Source organism: Ceratosolen solmsi, unplaced genomic scaffold (assembly GCF_000503995.2).
Source record: "Ceratosolen solmsi marchali unplaced genomic scaffold, CerSol_1.0 scaffold10, whole genome shotgun sequence".
In the NCBI taxonomy this organism is placed as follows: Eukaryota; Metazoa; Arthropoda; class Insecta; order Hymenoptera; family Agaonidae; genus Ceratosolen; species Ceratosolen solmsi.
Window position 1 is genome coordinate 14281137 of NW_011948412.1, and position 24864 is coordinate 14306000.

At 33.5% G+C, this 24864-nt stretch overlaps 1 protein-coding gene across 11 annotated transcripts in view; it reads left to right on the forward strand.

The window, feature by feature from the left end:
* Positions 1-24864, forward strand: part of dati (zinc finger protein datilografo) — a 112542-nt gene that overhangs the window by 26667 nt on the left and 61011 nt on the right. For 8 of the 11 annotated variants that reach the window (XM_011496959.1, XM_011496975.1, XM_011496984.1 and 5 more), the window contains one exon: positions 22385-22730. In XM_011496959.1, the coding sequence (XP_011495261.1) occupies positions 22385-22730 (346 nt within the window). The remainder of the gene's footprint in view (positions 1-22384; positions 22731-24864) is intronic. The other 3 variants (XM_011496967.1, XM_011497043.1, XM_011497033.1) reach the window with 1 other exon arrangement.

A 24864-nucleotide genomic window follows, 5' to 3' on the forward strand; every position in this document is an offset into this window, starting at 1 on the left:
CTGGTCTGAAATTATCGGCGTTGAGGGAGAGGGCCCGGGGGGAGAAAAAGTAAGAAGCACATGAGATCGCTTCTGTTGATATAATAAACGCCCTAATTCTGAAGAATCGTGGAGATGGGAAGAAGTAAAGAAGCGTTTTCTTTTTTATTCATTGAAATGAGCCTGTGTTTGTATATGTTGCGCTCTTTTTTATCATTCCGATATACTTAGAGGTTAGTCAAAACGATTAATTGCTGTGCGAGTAGAAAAAAGTTTTTCGGAAAATGACGGTTTCGAGTAAGCTCATTCAGTGATGTGCAGTGCGCAAACGTGGAATTTTTTACGAGCCCGTTGTATATGTTAAAATATAACGAAGATTTCGCTTTCGATAAAATTACATTATACGTTAAAGTTCATTTGGATCGAATGCCTATATAAATGTACGTTCCCTAATTTATTGCAAATTAATTGCGTAATAAAATAAAGGGTAAGCGATATAGGTTACTCTTTGTTCCTCTAGAGTAACTCGGTACGATTAATTGATGCCATGATGTGTTTTTTCTTTCTTTTATTAAAATCAGCGCCCAACAAGTTCTCCTTTCTTTTCAACTGCATTTTCTACTAGATAAGCACTCACTGATTAATTAATTGTTTACGTTTGGCTTGTAAAATACATTTGAAACTCTCCAGTTATCTCGTCACTATTGTTGCCCCTCCTGTACTCCACTTCCCACCCGTTCTGCTCGAGTAAAAAATATCGCTCAGTCCTAATAACGTTTTTTGCAGCGTTTCACTCATCTACGTGAATGCAAAATTTTGTATCTAAAAAGAACGTCGTAGGAGGAAACGGGAGGCGCATCCCCGGTGTCTCGGCTGCCGAACCTGACCTCCGACAAGCACATTCTTGTTGCGCGAGTGCTTGCGACGAGTCACGCTCCTACGTCATTAAAATAAATTAAAGATTATCAGGTCGACCGTCCAGTCGGCGACCCGGCCTTCCTTTTTACACATTGGTCTTCCACCTCCTCTTCTTCCAGCGCCTTTCTCGCACACTTTTCAAAAATGACCTCGGATGCTTGCGTCATTCGGACCTCTTTCTCTTTCATTCTCGTACAATTACGAATGCGACTCGCTTTCTCTCGCTGTTCACGGAAGTGGTGCTTGAGTAATCACGTGGTCCATTGGTCAGTTGGACAAGCAAGGGGAGAACAAATTCGTATTGTCTCACCTTGGCTGCGCTGAGCAGTGCAAGGTTATGTATCCCGATTGTAAAACTCTCTCCGTCTCGATCTGCACTCTTATTCTTTCTTGGGAAAGAGAAAGATACCGAGTACACGGATAGACTCGATAGACTTCTATAAGCACGCGTCGCGACCGTGAATAATCAAAAGCTGAGCCAGCGGTATCCAATAATCATTGCACTCGCACTACCCTGAGCCTTATCCGTGAACCGTCTGTGCCTAATATGCTTTAATTCCGTTGTACCCCCCCCCCAAATCTTCCACTTTCTTTCATTCAACATAAATGTATTTTGGAAGCGACGGTCCATTTAAAAAAATCTTTAGATGCTTCTATGTATTAAACCGAAAAAGTCATGAATTGCGTGTAAATATTCTTTTTATTAATTTTAATCATTATTTTATTACGACTGAATCACATTATATGTATAAAATCGTATATTTAAATTTTTCATTATTACACTACAATACTTGTTTAAGTAATTTAAAAACAACTCGATTACTTGTTATTTGGATTTGTTTTATTTCATTGCTATCTATATTATACTATTTTTAATTTAAATTTATATTAATAAATTATAGTTAATTAAATATCCTTTAATTAATATAATTTTGACAATAGTGATATGTTTTATCTTAAATGTAAAAATACAGATAAACATTAATAGAATATAGTCAAAAGAATAATGAGAAAAATTAACTTTAATAGATTGATTTTATTTTCTCTCTAATTCTCTAATTTTTTCCTATAAAAACTCAAGACTTACACTGAATGCATATTTTTGGAGAGAAAGGAGAAGGTACGTAATGCAAATTAGTATTACGTAAGCTCAAATATTAATATTAAAAATATAATAAAAACGAGTAGCCCATATAAGTAGAAGGAGCGTGTGAATATTTATATCAACTGGCCTAATATATAATGGAAAAACAATTGCAATGCCAATTAGATTCACTCGTAAATTTCTCATGGTTATCACTTTCTGTGATCTTTAAATTTGCAAACACAAGATTGTAAGAAATTGACTGAAAATATTGGCGACTTTGTATAAAAAGTAACAGTCCGAGGCATATACGATTAATCAAACGATAACCAATCACAATGAGTCTGAGCTTGTTTTCATCGAGGTATTCGTCACTTGGCCACTTCAATGAATGAAACATTAAGCGCGGATGAACAACAGTGTCGTCTGTACGACGTAAAAATAGCTTTTATTCTTTCGTGAGTATAATTTCGTCGGCTATTCTTGACAGCTAAACGTGGGTATTAATAACGGCGACAAAGAGCTACGAGCGGTAAAACAACATGGAATCATTCACGACACCTACGAGTACAGGAGACAAGTGCTGTGAGTCAACAATACTCACCTTTTTACGTTACGAAATCTGGTATTTTAATAAGATTTTTCCAATATCTCGATTGATACTTGATATGAACGATAATTTAACCCGAGCAATTTCTTTTTTAAATGAGAAGATTCTCACATCATCGCAGCCAAACAATAAAGACACATTTTTAAGTCATAATTGAATAATGGTAACCGCCAGAATTTTTATGCAACTTGGTCATAAAAGTTTTAAACGTATTCGTTTATACTCAATTTCAGACAAATAATTAGATAATGGGCTTATAATTAGTTAGATCGATTGTTTATCAAATCTCATTCAAGAACAAAAAAAAAAAAAACACGTCATCATCTAAATAAGCCACCGAGTAAATTTGTGCTCTTTCGAAGGCCATTCGTGTACTAAACGTCTTCTTCAAGTTTTTCACTTCTGATCAATCATTGAAGGGCGCCAACCGCTTCGACCTACATCTAGGCGCATCCCCAAAAAACTAACCTCCACGTAGAAACCAGTTTATCGTCCGTTGAGCAAGAAACTCGTTGCGTGATCTGTGGATTTCCACGGAAGTCGCCTCCGTGTCTCGCGACACCGGCGCGCAAATTATCAGGGAATTTAGCTCGTGAGACACAATGAATTGTCCACACGTGGATGAGGCTTATAAATTTAGATTAGTAGCCGCTCTTTTTTTTTAATACGCTGGAGATGTGGATACTTCTGATGAATCGGTGAAGTGTTGATTATATTTTCTTTTACATAATGAGTGCTGGCACTGTTTTATGAACTTGTAAACTTCCACGGGGCATTATTTTTTCTCTTCGTTATTCTAACCAAAGTTACGCACGTTTCGCGGTTACTATTGATTCCCCATTTGTTTAACGATTTCTAATTTTTCATGCTGCTATCAATATCAATTCCATTTACGTGGATTAATATCTTGAATTTTATTTCTGTACGATGTTGTGACTGGAGAAAAATAGTAATAAATACGTTGATAAATTTACAAGACAATTTCTGCAGTTACGATCGCTAAATTACACTGTTGGCAATATAGCCGATGATTAACAATTCAATTAGCAATGCGTAACTGATAGATTATTTAACGATACGTAATTATTTATTTTTATCGCTAATGATCACGATTTATATATATTTATGTTTAGTTAAATATTTTATTCTACAAAAATGACGATGAAATACTTATAATAATTCCTTCTTTACAACAACAAAATACTTAAATCAAATTATATTACCTAATATACAAAACATGATTCAATGCATACAGATGCGTTAACAAATTTTTCAATCACTTATCCAAGTATATTAATGATTTCTAAATGAAAAACGTAATATCTTATTTTGAATATATTATGCAATATAACTGTAAGGATTATTAAATCGTCCATTTATTAAAACATCGATGAATTAGTTCTTCACGTTTTCATAACAACTACATATAACAAATAAGTATTGGCATTTAGAAATCGATAACTTCATAGTTATTATTTCTCATAGCATAATCAAACTTTTTAATAATTCATATAATACTCATCAATTTCGCGATAATATAGAATAGTAAATAATAAAGTGAGTTTCATAATTAAGTAAAGCTATATGGAATTAATAAGACATATGTAACAAACATGTTATACTATTTTATAAAATGAATAGGCAATGCGTGTTGACATGTATTAATTGTATTATACTATATGGTATAATACACTGTGTATATTTACTGTATCGAGCGCTGTAGAAAAAATAACAAACCATCATTTATCAATTTTGACATTGTAGTTGTTGCGTTAATCGTCTATTTTATTACACTATGAGTAATAATTAAAACAATTTTTTTTTAATATTAAACCTATATAATTATGAGTTCATTTTCTATATTAATAATAGTGATATTCAAAAATAAAATAAAAAAATTAATTTCTTTAGAAATGATGTGGAAATAAATACATCATACACATTTTAAAAATAATTATTTTGAAGGCATTACCGATATTATATATGATTGATTATATAATATCAAATATTCAATATAATTAATTTAAACGAACTAATCAAATTAAATTAGATTAACATAATTAATAGGAAATTAATAAGAAAGATGTGAATAATAACATTTAGTGTCAAAAGAAAACACTTTTTATTATATAAAATTTAAAATACCCAAAGTATATAAACCAATTTTTCTTATATAAAAAAGAAAGCCATCAAATTAAAAAAATATAAAAATAGCGCTGTAAGTTTTTGTACTGTGAGCACTGTAAGCTGGATGATTTTGAAAATGCGATATTTAAGAAAAAGACGCTTAAAGTTTAGGTCTCACTCCTAACACTTCCTCAAAAGTATACTTTGAACTCAGTATAACTCCGTAAATTTTAATCCGATTATCAGGAAACTTGGATGAAACGGTTCGAAAATGATATGCCAGAAAAAGAAACGAAAAATCGTTCCTTTCCAAAACTATGCCCAGACACGTTAATCTTCTACTATCGTCTCAGTCCATCTTATTATTAAATTTCAGCATCATCATATGATGTGAAAGAATCTTGCAAATAAAATATCTAACAGTTAAATATTTAATCGCTTCCACATTGTATGCTTGAAAGGTATACTTTTCATTAAAGTAAAAGCTGCACACTGTTCGTAGAATTAAAAATTACCGTCACTTGACGCATTTTCAAAAAATCGATAACTGTCTCGATCACAGTGTCTATTTATAATTTCCAGCCGTGCTCCAATACTGCACATCTTTCTTTCATCTTCAATGCGTTTTGTCGATTTATATTTTTAAGTGAGTTCATACACGCATGCAAGGGACGCATTATACGCAAAGGGGTGATAAATAAAAGAGAACAGGGAGATTCACGAAGAAAAATGGACTTTACAGTTCGTATACACACAAGCTCATTGTAGGTATATTACGGCATGTATGCATTGCGATTATGTGGGGTGAGGACTCAAGGGAGTATGAGACGGCATAAACATAATATTGACGTAAGCGTTTATTCTCTCTCTCTCTCTCTCTCTCTCTCTCTCTCTCTTTCATTATCTCACTATCTCTAATTCTTTATTTTTTTCTTTTGTCCTCAAGATATTTTTTATTAAGTTTCTATTTATCATTTAGGAAGATATCTTTTTTATTAAATTATGTATTTTTTCTACAATAATTATATTTTAATAATTATAGTGATAACCTCGTAATCCATGTATCAAATTGTCCTTATATAATGTCACGAATTTAATTATTCATTATACAAACTTATATAGTTAATAAAAACTAAAACTAAAAAATTTTTAGATAACTTTTACATTTGCGTATTTAGTAATAATCAGTATTATTAACTTCTATGTTATTACGTAATACGTCAATATAATTTCATTATATTATATTACGATTAATACATTGTTTAAAAAAAAAAAAATTTATTAACCGATATATTTGTCCTTGTCTTTCTGTCTCTGGCTCTATCTTTCTCTTTTATACTTTTCACGCGCAAGTGTTGAACATACTTTGTTATCGTGCAATTTTTTTTGCTTGCTTATCAAGTGTGCATTGGAAAATTTTTCATATTATCTAATTCGCTGTGTCGATACCGATTTCTTACATTCAGGAAAACCATCGAGTGGCGGTAATAATAAATTGTAGATCGTAAACAAATAGTTATAATGGATTATAATTTTTGAAAAATTAAATAGTTCGTTTTTCAATTATAAACTAGTCCATTTAGATAAAATATGTTATTTATATAATATATCATTTATTAAAGTGTGTTACAAGTAATCATTCTAAAACAAAATAATCATATGACCCATAAATCAATCAATAAATGCTATAAAGTCTTTTTTCCTGTTAATTTTATTAAATATGAACGAAGAGCTCGGTGATATAATAAACAAAACTACAGGAAGTAAATTACGAACTTTTCAAATGAGACAGAACGTTCGATGAAAAGAAGCGAGATATCCGACCGAAATGGTGCATACCAGAAGTAATCCTATCAAACTTATATCACCAATAAAAATGATAAAACGTAAAAAAAGAAGAAAGTATGAAAAAGGAACCGGAAAGGTAAGCAAAGCCTGACGTTCGTAAATGCGAAATAGAGTAAAAGAAACAACTGCCAATTGGGCAAGGGATAAGCCGAGAAAGAAAGAGAAAGAGAAAGAAAGGCGAACGCCGCCGCTGAAGAAAGATATTCATTATACAGGAAAGTAAGGAACCAGAGGCGCGTGCTAGTCTCTTATTTACACACGCGCGCATCGGCAGCGGTAATGTAAGGCGCGTGTAGGCGAATGCACGCGACACGTACAATGTGGACTACGACGAGTTCACGTAAGATGACTCAGAAACGAGTTCACGAGAGGAAGGGGGTTGTCGGTAGAGAGTCGGGGGAGGAAGGGGAGTAGAAAGAAGAAACCTTCCGAGAGATTGGAGCTATGCGGTACTTGTGGAATAAGAGGCGAGCATAATTTCGAATGCGCGCGGCTTTGAATAATCGTGCTTTATGTTTCGCGGGATGGTAATTGGTAGTATTTTTCGGTAATAAGTGTAATTCGTGTATTTTATCGATGATTAAAACAAGATTTCAATGAATTATTGAACTCCCCGTGTAATGCGACGGATAAAAACGAGCATATGCACGTTACCTAATGCATTTTTACAAATGAGCTCAGCAGCCGCTAATGCTTAATAGTCCTTGTACTTAGTTAGATGCAGTCAGAGCTTAGGAGATATTAAATTTTTATTACACTACCATAATTATTCAACATGTAAAGTGCATTAAAATATTCTGATCAGATTCTTTCATAGATTATCGTAATGTCCCATGAGAAATGTCAGAAGGAATCGATAGATCGTATCTCTAGTCACCAACGTTTTTACTAAGAATCACGAACTCCTAGACCGTGCGACGACTCATCTCGATTTCAACACTGGACAAAACCAAAAACCTCAGAGCCCCTCAATTTTTCTCTCCCACCATTCATTTTATATTCCTTCGTATGGCTGTGTACTCGCGCGTGCGCATACATAGATGCGCGCGGGTGCATGTAACATGATAAACAAATGAGACTTGGCAACGCGGCGGCCCAACTGCTGCAGTAGTGCAACAGACAAGGTCTACCAGCGCACTTTTATTTTCTCTCTTTTTCGCGGTATAGCTCCAGACTCTCCGATCGTCGCCGTCGCACGACGAGAAAAAGAGCGCGGACGAAGAAGAAAGAAGAGAGAGAGAGAGAGAGAGAGAGAGAGAGAGAGAGAGAGAAAGCAGTCGCTCATTGACTCCTCCTCCGCCGCCACCACTACTATTGCCACCGTCGCCGCTACCGCCGCCTCATCCACTTTTCTTTTTCCAACAGACTTTTCTGGGTAGTACGCAATTCGAGGGGCTGTTCAATAATAGTAGATAAAAATCCAGATGCTTATTGTCTTAGGCCTGGATAATTGATTAAATATTCCAAGCAGTCCTAATATTCTAAAGGCACGCACGCATCGTTAAGATTTCGAAGAGACGAAATTTTATTCGCTTTTAATTTGCAAAGTTATGCAAGAATTAGATTTACCAAAATTTAAGACCTCCACCAACTTTACTTTGAATACTAAAGAACGTCTTTTTATATAGAAATAATTATTTAACCGCAATAATATATGTATCGGTATATGTAATCATTGTTTTTGAAAACATTCAACAAAAAAAAAGGAAGTAAAAATTGACAATTAAACTATAAAAATAGAAGTGAATGATTAATCCAGAAATATTGAATTGAACTGCTTTTAAAATAAAAAAAATGATGGGAAATAAGCAACTATAAAATTTTTTTTTTTTTCGAAACCGTAAATTTCTCAGAAATTCGTATCTTGGCAGCTGTTAAATTGGAAAAATATATCCGCTATTATCATTTCGTTAAAAAAGCTATAAAAGTGTATTAAAACCTTCTCGATTGGTAACGTCAGAAAAAAAGAAGAAATTTTATTATCTGCACTTTACACTTTACGCGTACATAATGCACATTTTCCATATACAACATAATGCATATAAAGCGTCCTAGACAGGCAATATTACTCTCAGTTAAGAAAAACATGAGAGCAAAAAAGAGCAAAAACAAGGGAAAAAAAAGAGTAACATCTCAGAATCAGAAGAATCAGAAGACGAAGAAGAAGAAGAAGAAGAAGAAGATGGAGATGTAGGAGGTGGAGGAGTTGGAGAAGTTGGTGATGGTAGTGGTGGTGGTGGTGTTGGTGGTGGTGGTGGATGAGGAGGAAGAGGAGAAGGAGGTGAAGAAGACGAAGAAGTATGCGCTTGGTCGAGAAGGGAGCGGAGACCTCCGCCTCCGCAGTAGAAAGAAAGAGCGTAGTTAAGCTGCGACTTGCACATTTGCTTGTTTCATCCTTCTCCTTATTTTCCTCCTTTTCTCCTCCGCCTCCTCGGCAGAGCGCCCTCTTCTTTTCTCCGCGGCGCATTTATTTTTATTACGCCACGGAAATAAGGAAAAAAAGAAGAGAGAATCGAGAAAAAGAAGAGAGGCCTCGCTCGTTCATTGCCCATGGTCAGTAATTTCGTGTTGGGGGTACGGACGCGAGGAGGCGAGAATGCGCGCGGCCTTCGCGCGCTCCTCCTTCTTTTCCTCGCGGTCCTTAGCCCCTCGCCTTCTTTTCCCCTTCACTTTCGTTTATTTGCGACTTTATTTATATCAAGAGCTCGGGCCGCGCTCTCAAGATCAGCGCCCGTCGAGAGACCCCGTATATACTTTAAAACGCACTTTTCGAGACGGTGATTTATTCTCGGGAAACTGATCGCCAGGCCGTTTCTCTGCCTCATTTCTTTCTTTTTTCATCATGTCTGTTGCCTCCCTCCACCACTCTCCTTATCACTATCTTCCTCTGTTTCTGCAGTTTTTTTCAGAGACAAAGATAGAGCAAAGAGAGACTCCTCACAATTTTACTTTCTCTTTAGTGTTATTTTTTTCGAGTCTTAATCCGAAGGATTTCTTCTCTGCTTCGATTTTGACGGGTTATACGAAGGAAGGAAAAGATGCTACATTCCTTCTCTCCCTCTCTCTCTCTCTCTCTCTCTCTCTCTCTCTCTCTTTCTCTTTCTCTCTCACAACAGTCATGCTGGCTTGTGGTATTTTTTTTGCTCGGCCTCTTGGAGACAGAAGAGTGCGAAGGTGAGGAAGGTTTGAGGGACTTTTATTATGTGGCTTTTAAGAAGTAAAAGCCATGAAGGTGTCCGACTTGTAGATATTTTTACAATATTACTCAAGTTCTTTGCATGTTACTTAAAATATATTTATTTATATTATAAATACATATAAATCGCTAATGTTACGTTCAAGTACAAATTGATTTTATTACTGTTCACAATGTATCCAAGCTTATTTCTAATTATCAATATTAGTATTACCTTAGTATCATTGTAATTTTAATATTTTTCAAACCAATAACTTTATAACATAAGCCGAATAATTATGAAATAAAATAGCGTAAGTTCACTTTATTTAATTCTGAAATTAACAGTTTTAGAAAAATATCCTATTAAATTATAAAATCTTTACTTCTGGTACATAAATTCCAATCCAAAAATTGCTAAACATATATATATAACTAGTGCATTTCTTATGGCACATATATATTTGCTGTGAAAATGCATTGCTAGAAGCGTTCCAATGGAATATCAAAATGAGCCCTTTCATTGGTAATTCAAATCTAATGCTCATATATAGATTTTTGCAAAGCGTTTCGATTGCGACACAAGCTCGAGCAAAGTTTAAAGCCGATGTTTGCTTATCGTGACGTCAGTGATAAAAAGCAGCCATGATGGATAGGGAACAGTCTTCTTCACTTGAGACTCCGCCCCATTTTTCGAGACGAGCTGGTCGGTTGTGCGCCTAGATGATTTTACATCTCACGCCATTTTTAAACGAATGTTAGCTTTTCCTCGGTATCGGCCCGTCAGCTATTCATCGGACAGGTTGTAAGTGCATGCTCGATTTATAATTAAAGTTTTTGAATTTCTAGTGGAAGAAAAAAGCCGAATCTATAGTTCATGCAATTATACTTTTTACATTATCGATATAATAAGAAACTAAGGAATGCTAGAAGGAATACTACAGTTCTTTCGTATAACGGTCTTGATCGATTCGCTTTGATTCCTTGACAAATTTATACTTTTTTTCTTTTAAAGAAATTAGTAAAATATAATATATAAATATTTTAGAAATAAGTAGATTTATAAATTAGACAGATTTTTAATAATCAATATGTTTGTAGTACAACAGCATTTTTGTTCGATTTTCTATTATTACGATTATTGATTACTGAAAGATGTTTTCAATTTCTCTCAATAAGGTTTGAGATTCATTACACATGCCAACAATCATGATATTATTAATTATTATATTTAATATTAATTATGCAGTTCTATTGCAAAAAAGTAAAGTAAAAATCAAAAATAAAAAAAATAATTGAGAAATAATTTTGAAAATATTGTAATACATATCAGTCTGCTTTCTTATTTGCTATAAGAAGAAATACAAGGCGCATAATGCATCATTGATGTAAAATACTCGTAGCAGATCTCGATCATTCGTTTTATTCCAAGATTTGCATTTATATTTATCATAAGCAAATACTTAGTCTTTTAGGAAAAAGATAAAAGGCAACTACATATAGTTATATATATATATATATATATATATATTATTTGTTAAAAATGAAAAAGTATATAATTTATATTTGCAAGCGTATATACAGTAAAACAAAGCTAGTGATAGAATTGTGTCATCGTTTATATAATAATTTTATAAAGTTCGGATATGATAAGATTTTCATTACCATACTTTTTTTCATAGTGCCCACTTTTAATTATGTTATATAGTAATTTAATAATAGACTGCAATACATTTTCAAGTGCAAACAGCTTTTAACAAATAAAATGGATTAAAAACATTATGTAATAACTAGATGATATATAAATAGTTTTAATAATAATAACAATAACAACGATATTTAATAATAACGACAGAATTAATCAACGTGGATTTAAATTTGTTATTAAGCTCTCAACAGCATAATTATAAAATAATAATTTGTGAAATAAAAAATGATGTATTGGTATTGAACATCTTGACCTATCACAATATTTTTAGTACCACATAAAAAACTGTCCTATATGTAACAAAGTCAGAATGCACATCAAAGGAAGCAAAAGTTCGGAGGTCAGTCCAAGTTGTCCACGAAACCGTTAAAGTGATCTACTCGCGCGTACCTCGATTCTTACACACGGCGTTACATCTTACAAAGCTAGCGACATGATTACCGGGGTGGGAGAGCGTCCACGAGATAGACGATGAGACGCTTCCGGATTTTCCAACTACAGCGCTAAGTGGCCGGCAAACCTCACTCTAATCGCACTTATACTCACGCGCGATCATTTTTTCGTCCCGAAGCATCAGTCGCTTATCGGCGCTCGCTTTTCGCACTTTTTTCAAGAGAGGGAGAGAGAGAAAGAGAGAGAGACATAAATATATATATATATATATATATATATATATATATAGAGAGAGAGAGAGAGAGAGAGAGACAGAGAGACAGGCACACAAGAGAGAGAGAGAGACAGACAGAGAGACAGGCAGACAGAGAGCCGAAGCCAATCGTCTCCCGGACACTACACCGCAAATCGTCTGTTAGTTTCTTAGTTCGTGAACGACGCTGCGTACGCGCGTATTTCGGAACAGCGTCCCTTCGACAGACGAAAAAGGAGAAAAATTAGCTTCGGTGATACATGATTTTTGTCGGTAAATTTTCGCGATAAGAAAGTCGTGGAAGAAGGAGGGCAAGTGTAGATACCGGAGAAGATTTTGTGAATGAAATTGGGGAAGAATTTAGATAGATTACCGGAGTGCTTGAGTTAATGCGATGAAATCTTACTTACTCAGATTAATGAACAATTATCTTAAATCAAACAACCATACGTTATTTCGTACAAAAAGAAAATGCGTCTCATATTGCCTTTATGTAATAGCAATTAATCGATAATGGTAGCTTGTGCACTTTGCTCAGATTATGAACCAATTACTTTGCAATATTTTGAAGCATTGGCAGTGCGTATTTTAACCTACGATTAAAATGTATTAAGCCATTCTGACGTAGTGAAACATTCGATAAAAATAAATTATTTACATTGAAATTGTAACGAGAGCATTAACGTTGATCTATAATCATATTTAATGTCGTGTTATAGTTATACGTAAGTGCATGTCATCGGTAAAGTACCAAGAAGAATACTTAATCGGGAATAATCTATTCATCGAGATACACATTTTTCATCTTTGAAGTGAAAGGAGTCACTAACAGAAAATTTAAGTCCCCATTATTTGCGAACATCCGGCACAATTTGATAGTAATCTTCGACGGTCATTTGCAGAATTGTGTGAACGTCCGGAATTGAAGTTATGCAACTTAATTAAAGACGCCTGGCGCTTCCCCTATATATTTTTTCTTACATAAGCTACAAGCAAAAAGATTTTTCATTTGTGAAAAGTATCGCGTGGACACAACAATCTACTCGATTTTCGATAATCAGGACAATGAAAAACGAGATTTTTTCTTGAAGTGATGAAAGTAATTTATCCTTTAATTACGTTCTCTGGTATTCCCAAAAGATTTTTTAAAGAAAATATCGAACTATAAGTTGTGTAATTTCTGATAGTTATGTACACATTTGTGTATCTAGATATGTCGAAAGTTATTATATTTTTATTTAATTCATTCAAAATCACAAAACATTAATGAAAACTACATATTCCGTAAGTACAATGTTCAGTGGAATCTTTTCAATTACGAGCATGACTCTGAGATATACCCATAGAAAGTTCATCATTACATAGTTATCAATGGTGCATAAGCATTACAAGCCATCACAGTGACTGAAATCGTATTTAAAAAAACGAATGCGTGAAGATGTATGCGTCGGAGGAGAACCACAACGCGTGGACGCCTCCACCAGCGGTCGCAACGCCTGGACCAGCACCGGTCCAGCCGCTGACCAGTCAAGAGAATCCACACGAGCAGCAAAATCAGTCGCGTAACCATCACTCGGCTTATGTGCCGCCGACGTATCATCAACCCCATGCTCATCACCACCACTTGCCGCCCCATCAGGTAATTAACGGGCGGAAGCTTCACTTGCCTCCCTAACTTACGAATCTTGATAATACCCGATCAATAAGCCTCGGACACTTGTCAATTTTACGTTGAGATAATTTTGGCAAAAGTATTATTACGAAGCATTAGACGATTAGAATATTTGAAATTATCGTATGGGACTTGAAATATTGAGACAAGACATAAACCTATGTACTTAATTTAAACATTGAGTTTATAATTTTGAAGTATTAAATAGGCCCTCCGATAAAATAATTTTAATTCTATATTTATAGTACCTATTTGATTTTTATTGAATGTAAAGTACACTGGATAATGATACATTTTTCCGAAACTCTAAATTAAATTGCACTTTTATTGATAGTATCATAAGGCTGCGCTCATGCTAAGCTCCAAGTGCCTATTCATGCTGTGTAATAAAAGGAAACCGTTAAAGAAAAAACTAATCTATTGTACTCTCCTAAGAAAATTCATCCTTTGTTCTACGTTAAAAAAGAAAAACAATAATCAAACTAAAAAAAAAAAATGAAGAAAAAAATGAAAAAAAGAATCAAACGTAAAACTGCGTAAAACACGATGTAGATAAGAACGCGGAATAGCGCGAGCAGATGGTCTTGACTTCGATTGGTATAATTAACGATAGATTGTCGTTGAACGTCCCTTTGTATCTTTTACTCCTTTAATCCTTCCGGAACGAAATACGAGGAAAAAGAAATAAAAATATCGCGCCACACGCGAGTTTCTTTTTACTTTTAAGATAATGGCTGGCAATTTTTTAAATAATAGAGAAATGACACGTGAGAAAGAAACCCAATATGATTAGTACGTCGACTTTGAAAATAGCTCATCATTCGAATAATATATATTATTTATTCACCCTTTCAATATAATATGTACTATCAATATGTACTAACTATATTTAAGAAAACAGGAAAATAATTCATCGTAGTAAAGTGCTCGTACTTTTGTATTGTGACATACAAAAAGAATAGAAATCAATCTCCGAAATTTCCTTTTAAGTTCACAAAAATTCATCTTAGTCAAACCCTAACACGTCCAGCTGTCACATTCCTTGCGGTGAAGGCCGACTGGCTTTACATAAGTCCCGCTGAAAGAAAAGCGACACCGCGGCCAAGAAAAGCGATAGCCGAGTGCGAACCACATAGCCAGATCGGCCTCCGCTACCCCGGTGCATCCTTAGTTTTCGTAATGCCGGCCCCCGCCTTTTTATATGATCTAGCGCGTGTTATAGAATCTCAGGTTTCATGCTCATTAAAATATTCTGTTATCAGGCCGATTTTCCAACTGAGACAATACCAACAAATTTCATCAAGATACATTTTCCTTGATGATTGAAACCGTTCGATCATAAGGCTGGGGATTAGTTCCATTTTATTTATTTTTTTTTATTATTATTAACAGCACCACCTACATTTTGGATATACTATTATGCATACTTTAGTTGCTACTCTAATTATCATTTATTAAGAATATTGATTAAACACTAAATGATATATAATGTTATTATTAGATAAGAATACAATAATATTTTTCAATAAATATACACTTATGAATTAATATTAATATCTACAAATTTAATGTATTAAATATCCCTATAAAAAAAAAATTAATGATAAATATAATATATTTTAATAAAATATATTTTAAAGTAATGTTATAGATACTATTTGAATTAATATTTTTATATATCACGTGAAAAGTCGTAATGAGAAAATAGTCGACAGATCGTCACTACAATTGTAATGAATTAAAAGCCAGGGGACATAAATCGACCGATAGACTTACACAAGATTTTTATATAAAAGAATTATTTAAATAGATGTCGATTGTCAGAAAAAATTTCCATAAAATATCATACGCTAAATAATAATGTGAATGAATTTTTTATATGCACACTGGTATACTTTTATGTTACGCTCGATGTATTATTTCTACAACATTCATCCTAGGCATATTGAAGACATATAGAATTATCATATAGAATTGAGAACATGCAGAAGTGTGTGTAAAGCGGAAATTTAAAGCTAGATGAGCACGAAGCGATTGATGTTGATTAGAACCAATAATTACAGGTTGTCCGTTTTTCTGCTTTTCTTTTTTCAATTATTGCCGTATGCTTTTGCGGCAGCGTTCGAGAACAGCACAATTTACATTATTTAAATTGCTTGAATTAATCATTGGTAGGAATGCTCGCGCGTAAACACTTAATTTTAACACCGGAACATAATTGTTCTCTGAGATTGTAGCGCCACTGATTTGACTCTTCGTAATTCAATTGTCCGCACAATTCTCAAAAATTTTAAAATGTACACATCCACTCCCGATGTTTGCAAAACATTTTACACGATTCGAGAATAATTTTACAGACGGAACGGTTGTAGCGCATTTTTCGAAGCACTTTCTCACGTGGGACGATACTTCTCAAAAGCATCGGATTGTCTCATTGACTTTTTACTGCGCGTTTCTCGCATTTGCGCACTTATGTAAAAACTGTTACGCAGTACTGAAGGATGCTTTACATAGGGGATTACGCATTTTTATGGCCGGTCAATAGTCAGCTAACATGAACCTTGGACGATTTCGTAATTTCATTTGATTATTATAATTTTATTGGATTAATGAAAGTGAGAACACGCTCGAAGGTGAGACTTGGATAGGTTTCACAAACCGAAAGCGCAGACTTTAATTTCCGTTTAAAGAAATCGATTAATTTATCGAATGCGAATCACGTGTCTTAGCAATAGGACAATTAAATGATATAATCACAAGGTTGTAAAAGTTAGGGAATGAACCGACATTGGCCAGGGCGTAAGGAAAATATCAAAGAGAGATCGAATAAAAGCGGAAGAGAGAAGGGGATGACGGCCAATTACTTTAAGTTGCGATCGCGCGCATGGGAGAGCTCCCATACGTACCCACGGGCATATGGTCAGCGCAGGTGAAAGATCCTTGCCTCTTTGTATTCCCAAGTGCGTAAGGTAGACATGCGTATACAAGTGAACGAGCAATGAATAAAAGGGCTACTACTGCTGTGCTGTTGCTGCTGCTGCCGTTACCGCCGATGCTCTTATTTTTCGTCTTGTTTTCCCTTTTACCCGAAATACTAACGACCCCTTCGTGTCCGGCGCCAAGGGACCAAACCACTGAAAATGCTTTCTTTCGTTCTTTCTTTCTTTCTTTCATTCATTCTTTCTTTAGATCTCGATTGGAACAGTTTCGTGGCTTTTGAGGACTCTGTCTCATTTTTCATTCCGGGTATGAAAAACGAGTTGACCTTGACTGATTAAATTCTTTTGATTTCTGTAAAGACTAATTAATTACTTTATCCGTGTATATACTTTTTTTTATAACGATTTGTTTCATTAATTATTATAACGAATATCCAAAAATATATATAGAAGAATAAAAATATTCCGATTAATATGTTTACAGCATTAACTAAAATATTAATTTATCATCACATAGAAGGGTTTGAAAAACCCGAACGTTATGAAAGATTGTCACGATCTGTTAATAATATGAAAAACCTTTATATGTTTCAAGGGTTTTAAGTTAAAAGAAACGATTATGTGCGAATTTTTTTCAACGTTAAGAAAATATACTCCTTCTGGATCGAATGACTTGATATATTTTTTCATCATTAGAGGTATTAACTGAAATAGCCTACGGCCAGGCTATGATTCTTTTTCCTCCTTGATACGTACCAACAAATGCTCTTTGTCAGAACGTCTCATATTGAGCACTTTTTTTTCTTTTTCATTGTTTTTTAAGCACTGTTAAGACGATAAATCAGGAGGAAAGATTTCCAAAACCCTTTCCCTTCTAATTTAGCTCATGTAATTTTCTACATCTTGAAGACAGATAAAAATTTTGATTAATGAACGCGCGACAATGCGGGCATTGCGATTCATGTGCTCAAATAAAGCGGTAAAATGTCTTTTACGACTTCGAGATTATATCTCCATATATCGATGTTCATTGTATTAAGGAAATGATACACATGGAAGAATTAAATGTATGATTAAGCAATTTATAGAGCATATGCCCCATTGTATTTTAAATGTTGTTTTATCTTCTTTTAATAGTGTAATAATTGTCCACCCCTTTTTCATGGCCTTTTTCAGATCGATTTTTTCATTTAATGTTATAGAATTATAAATTAATGGATGATAAAAAAAATTTATATCACAGTTAGAATCGAGAAATTAAAATAATTCACGCTCTAATAACGCTAGTAAAGTAGGTTAAAACGTTACGCTTTAAAATAATAGAACAAGCAAGTCAATTATATACCTTAAAATGATTTCTGGTTACTCGTTTCAAGAGAGTTGTTTTTTTTAAATACATTGAGATGCGTCAGTAGAAAATGATAATGGTGTACTATAATTTAAAATTTTGTTACTCTCTCTCTCTCTCTCTCTTTCTTACTTTATAACTGTTAAAATATTCGCAATAAAAAAAGTATAATTTCTAATTATTGACCTAGGGATAAGCTTGAGTGTAAAACAATAGACAAATTAATAATGACTGCATGAAGAGATTGAATAATGCGCTATCTTTATCACATGGACCAATTATAGGCCATGGAAAATCCACTTCCATGAAATCGAGAGTTAAAGAGCATTTTCAATAATGACAATAAGCGTACAAAATGCACAATCTTCGATCCCTTGGTCCATAGTGAGTACCTCGTCAGGAGATGTCAGAGCCTTGAGGTGCTGCAAAATCGCCGAGGTCATACCAAGGAAAAAGCGGCGGGAAGTCACAAACAAGAGTCACTCGAGACAAGACCCGAGGAGTCGTTAAAAATTTCTCAGTCAAATCACTATTCTCGGGTTAATCACCCGCGGCGGATGCTCTTCGATTGTCGAGGTGGCGTTGAGGCTCTTTTCCTTCATGGAACAGTTATGATCAATCAACTATTTGCATTATCGACATCGAACTTTTCACCTACAATATCTCTTTCAATTGAAAAGTGACGTTTCTTCTATCAGATTTTTATTTTTTAAGTTGTTTCTCAAGCTTTCGCATATATATATCACATTTTTCGTCGATTTTTGATTACCAGGCTATCATAATATCATTTTAAATTTCCATTTGGTATGTAATTATCAAATTTTAGAGAAATTGTTTATTATAAATTTTCCAAAATCAATACGTATTTTATGTTATTGTAATTTATACTTATAATATCTATTATATTCTATGTGTTAATTCTATTATACATTATATTTATTATGAAAAAATATATAAATACATATTTACATAATCAAATGTTGTAATACAATTAATTTAATAGAATAATTACATATCATAAAATAGCTTTATTTATAGTAAATGTATAGTAAATATAAGTCAATATTTCGATAGTCATGCTATTCTATTAACTTATAGGCTTTTTAAAGATTCATTTCTTTATTATAATAAAATTAGAATAAAATAAATATAATAAAATTTAAACATATTACATTACAATCAAAAGAATGTCGCTTTAAAAAAATAACTTAATCATGAAGAAACTTTTAATTACCGTAATATATTCAAACCCTATCAAGGATTTTTGTCAAAAAAAAGCCTTGCGTCTTTATACAAGTTAACTGTGGGTTGGGTGGGGGGGGGGGACAAATAGCTACAAAAGAATCTGCTTATACAGCGGCGAAGTACCATACGAGAAAGGCAATGCTAACCTGCGCAAGAAAAAAAAAGAAAAACAGAGTGCCGAGAAAATCGGGAACAGGCTTTCTCTCTCACGAGAATTAAGAGTCAGGGTTGCTTCGTCCGAGTTCGTTCGTCCGATCGCTCGCAACCCCTTTCTGCTTACCCCATCTCTCGAGCTCTCGCGTGGAATCGTTTTCTCCCGTGGGATTCGGCTATGGAAGGGAAGGGAAGGCTGAGGAAAAAAAGTGGAGAAAACAGACGCGAGGTTATAGAGATGAAAGGGGTAACGTTCGACTTCTGCTGCTAGCCCGAGATGAGACAGGAAGAAACTTGAGAACCCTCTGTGACAATTTCAATTCTTTCTCGCGAACGTTGCGTTCACTTTTGTTCCTTTCTCCTCCGCGGCCGAGAGCTAAGATTCTTAAAACTTCGGCATGAAGAAGACGACGAACGAGAGAGATTTTTCGATTTTAATTACAGTTTTAACATATTTTAATAAAATCCGAGAGCGCTCTCTATCATCGTTCCGCTTTTATCTTCTCTTTTTAAGGTCTTACACGGTAGGACGAGTCTGGAGCGAGCTTTTTGAGCGAAAATTTTCCTTCTGAATTTTAAGAAAATTAAAGAAACAATGATAATTGTTGGAGAGATTTTTACTTGTATTATATTACAGTTTTTTGTATCAATAATTACTGATTAAATAAATCTTTATTGAAAAATAGTCTTACTTTTTATTTATTCCAATATATAACGAGCGAAGCATAAACATTTTTAAAAAATAACTGAATTTCAAACTGCATAATAATAGAGTTATTTTTATAAATAGAAAAAATATATTTAGCCACTCTTTTTCTCCCAGGATGAAGTTTTCACATTAAGTAGCTAAAAACTCAGTAACCAACGACCAATAAAATATCTTTTAAATGAATTAAAAATTTAAAGGTAGAATCGACTTTTGTAAAAGGTTGTACCTTGCTGTTTGTTTCCCATACTCTTCTTTCTCCTAACCCTTTCCATACGCCCCCACACTCCTAATCCTGAACGCGCGCCACAAAAACACCTGTTCGACTCGCTAGCAAAACGGTTTGAAGAGACTCTTATTCCCTTATTCTGATGGCAGACTAGTGAATCAGTCTTGCGGGATTCTCGCGGGGCGTCGGTACCATTATCCCGGACTTTTTACCTTCGGTGCGCGAGTCATTGCTTGTCGATAATTACGTGCCGATAGGATGGAGCTATTCAACTGGTTGCACACAATTTAGTACGATAAATATTTTATGCAGAAATCAAGATGCGAGGGGTCGATTGATTGTGCACATACGCCATTGAAAAGTAAAATAATTGCTTTTGATTTTCTTTAATGGAATTATATCTAGCATAATTTACGAACTTAAAATTTCTAATCTCCAATTGAAAGGCTGTTTATTCTACATATTATATAAAACTTTTTATTTCAATAATTAGAATTTTTATAGCCAATTAATGATTACTATTGATTTCAAGTATTGTAAGCCATTATTATTTAAAAGATTATTTACCTTACGATTTTATGATGAAAGATTTAATAAATAATTTGCAATCCATTTTATAATAAATACAATTATAGAAATTTCAATATAATTATATTATATTATTTTAATTAATACTAAAAATCATTGTATTCATGTATAATATAATGCACACACACACATACGCTTACGCGCGCGCGCACACACACGCACATACATACACACACACACACACACACACACACACACATACATATATATATATATTCATAATAATTAACTAAAATTTTAGTACTTGTGCATGTGCAATAGATTTTAATTTTTAAATTATTTACAAACAGATAAAAATTAATTTTATTAATGTATTTAATAATTCGTATGAACATTAAATATTAAATGTCGTATGAAACTTTTTCAACTAATCTAATTTATAATTAAATATATTCTTTCAGCAGATTCCAATTTATTTGTATATAAATAAAGTTTTTATCAGCTTGTGAAAAATTCCTTTATCGATTAAAAATAATGCTATTAGTATAATCCAGCATAACTATTATAATATACATTTAATTGAATAATGCATGTTTTAAATTTACTAATTAATAAGCTAAAAGAATTGACTGAACAGTATTAAAGCAAAAAGGTTTCATAATACAATTAACGTCACATTTCCGCAAGAAATAATTTGTTTCCATTATATGTTGCATTAACAAAATCGATTTTATATAAAATTATTTAAATTATGTATATATATATTTTTTTTTTTACTTTCTTTGGACATTGAACAGAAATATGATTTCATTAAGGTATTATTTAAAAAAAATTTAAGAAAATTTATAAAAATAATGTAAATAGACGATGGCTAACACCTCATTTATATTATCAATTGAAAAAAAAATATTTTCGAGTTCCCTGGAGTAGCATTTTTAATTGTAGATAAAATTATAATAAATAATAATAATAAAGAGAAAAAATAGAATAAAAAAGAGGAAGTTATTAATAATAAAACGTATTGATAAAATTGAATATATAATCGAAGATTGTGAAAAGTTGAAGTAACAAGCGTAATTACTTTCGTGTTGAGTACAAATTGAATAATTAAATACTGCACGTTTCATGAAATTCGAAATCTAATATCTTGTGTTAATGAAATGTATTTGACTCTAAATTTGAGACGTCGCAATGATTTCCGATTTTAAACTTGGAAAATGAAGAACGCAAGTGTCATTTAACCTTCGAGAGATTTCAATAAAACGATGTCCATTTTATTTTTCACCTCGTGTTTCACCAATCGAGCGTCACGTTCAACTGCTTCCTTTCGCGTCGCAGTCCTCATTGAAAAACTTAACTCCAGGGGCGTCAGACAATGAAATCAAAACAAAAAAGAAAAAGTAAAGAGCGGGTTTTCGCCATCGCCCCGTACTCGGACAAAAGTGCAGCATACCAACTAACCCCGGCAGTTCTTCTCGCAGATCTTCATGCACAAGAACGCCATGCAGATGCATGCGCGCGAACTTGGTGCCGCGGGTGCCCTTGGCGCCGGGCGTCCCGGTGCTGGAGGAGTCGGAGGTGGCCTCGCGGGCCTCGGCGGTGGTCTTGGCGTCGGCGTCGGACCCGGCGGCATGATTACCGGCAACGAGGTTAAACCCCACCAGTGCCAGCAGTGCCTCAAATCTTTCTCCAGCAACCATCAACTCGTGCAACACATCAGGGTGCACACCGGCGAGAAGCCCTACAAGTGCAGCTATTGCGACCGCAGGTTCAAGCAGCTTAGTCACGTGCAACAACATACGAGGCTACACACAGGCGAGTACCAGTTTTTTATTATTCATCTTTATCTTATTGTATTCCCTCTATCTTGTGAAATATGTTCCGTATTTTTAATATTAGCCGTAACTGAGACAAACCCTATCGAATAATTATTTGGATAAATCATATAAAAGTGTATTTAAAAAAAATTATAATAATAATGTAAAACTATGACTGCTTATTATTAAGACACTTATTAAAAATCATTGAAAAGTGCTTTTATCTCCTCAAAGCAGCGCTTTTAAGTAATAATATCTTCATTTTGTAGATTTATACAAAGCAAAAAGAAAAATAGAAAATACTTATTTTTACTAAAGTAATGTTTTTCTTGTTCAAATTGCCATATACTAAGAATAATTGTAACAAAATTCAACTGCATAAGACAGTTTTGTTTAAGTTTCAAGAAAATAACGATATATTTTGTCTGTTTAATCGATGATCTAAATTATATAAGAATTGTTAAAATTTTAAGATTACTTATTTTTAAACTTGCCAATTATTAAAGAATAAAAAAAGGCAAAAGTTGTATATATATATATATCAGATAATACGCTATTTTTAAAAAATTATTAAATACAATGTGTAATAAATTTAGATAAATGATGACTAGTAAAACAAATTAAATAATTACATAAAATCTTATTAAAAAGTCAAACAACTTATTAAGAAAATTAAAATAATTGATAGATTCTATTTTATTTTCATTATTGTAGATCACATAATCCTAGCATATATAGAATACTTTTAATATACTTTGAAAAGCGTCGGTTTCATGCCTAAAAGTAATGCACTTCCAGTAAATGTTAAAGTATCCACTACTAGAAATTTGAAGACGCAAGAAAGACACGGCAGCACGATAAAATTAGCCGATTAAAATTTACATGAGCAAAATTTGTAGCCCTTTCTTCGAATTTCAAAAAGAAATAGAAAGAGGCACACACATGCGAACCTATAAAGCTTAGGATACACACGTGACCGGAGAAGGAAAGTCATGAGCTGTGGGGGCAGCGATAAAGGCTTGCGTGCGCGAATGTCAGGGCAATACTGATAAGTGATAATGTGCCGTTGTTTTGTTGTTGTTGCTTTTGTTGTTGTGAGATCGCTTATGTCTATATAAGCGCAATATATCACGTTATTTAACTCAGTCCCTGGAGCGCGATAAAGCCTGTCTTCCTTTATTTCTTCCGTCTCTTTTTTACTTTCCGGAGCGAAACTCGGCATGGATTAAAAACTAAAAGAATTTCATTAAGGGATGAGAGAAAGAGAGAGAGAGAGAGAGACAGTGAGAAAGCGAGATGGGCCAGAGCGTAGTCACTCGGAAGGTATTAAGGACTCGAAATCTGCCCCTATCTTTTTTTCTTTTCGCTTCCTCAATCTTCGCAACCCTTAAGGCAACGATATACTATTACACGAATTAATTGATAAGATATTATCATAAAAATTAATAATGGAATAAATCGATCAAGTAGCTATTTAAACATTTATATATTTATGAATTTATACTATTGCTAGTATGACAAAATCATAAAACTGACTTAGAATATATTACATACATAGCATAAAGTCACGTTAACTAATATAATAAAATACTAATATAATTAAGCGGAGTCATGAGATTTTTCTATAAAGGAATTTGAGATATATGAAGCACTTGAGTATATAAAAGTAAAATAAAATTAATTTGGTCTTTTGATAACAATATTTAATTTAAAACAACTACACATAATATAAACAACTAGAAAATATCCATTCTTGACTTTGAAATATCGCTTACGTGTAGGAAATAAAGAAGGAAATATTTATCGGTGTCACATCGTGTAACGCATCGGAATTAACCAATATATATATATATATATATGTTTGCGTATATGTGTGTATCGGTACATAAAAATTTTAAAGAAATGTACATAGGAAAGCCGTAAGGGTATACACGTGGCTGGACCCTCGAGGTTAAAATCTCATTCGCCTCCGTGCGAAATTCACTTTGTCCGGCCTTGCGAGAATAAATAAAAAAGGAATGCGGGAATTTCGAGTATTTAATCTGTCTAGTTACTAAGACCTTTTGGGAGCGAGAGAGCAAGAGAAATTTCTTTTATACTATCTCTATCTGTAAAAACAACTTTACATAACG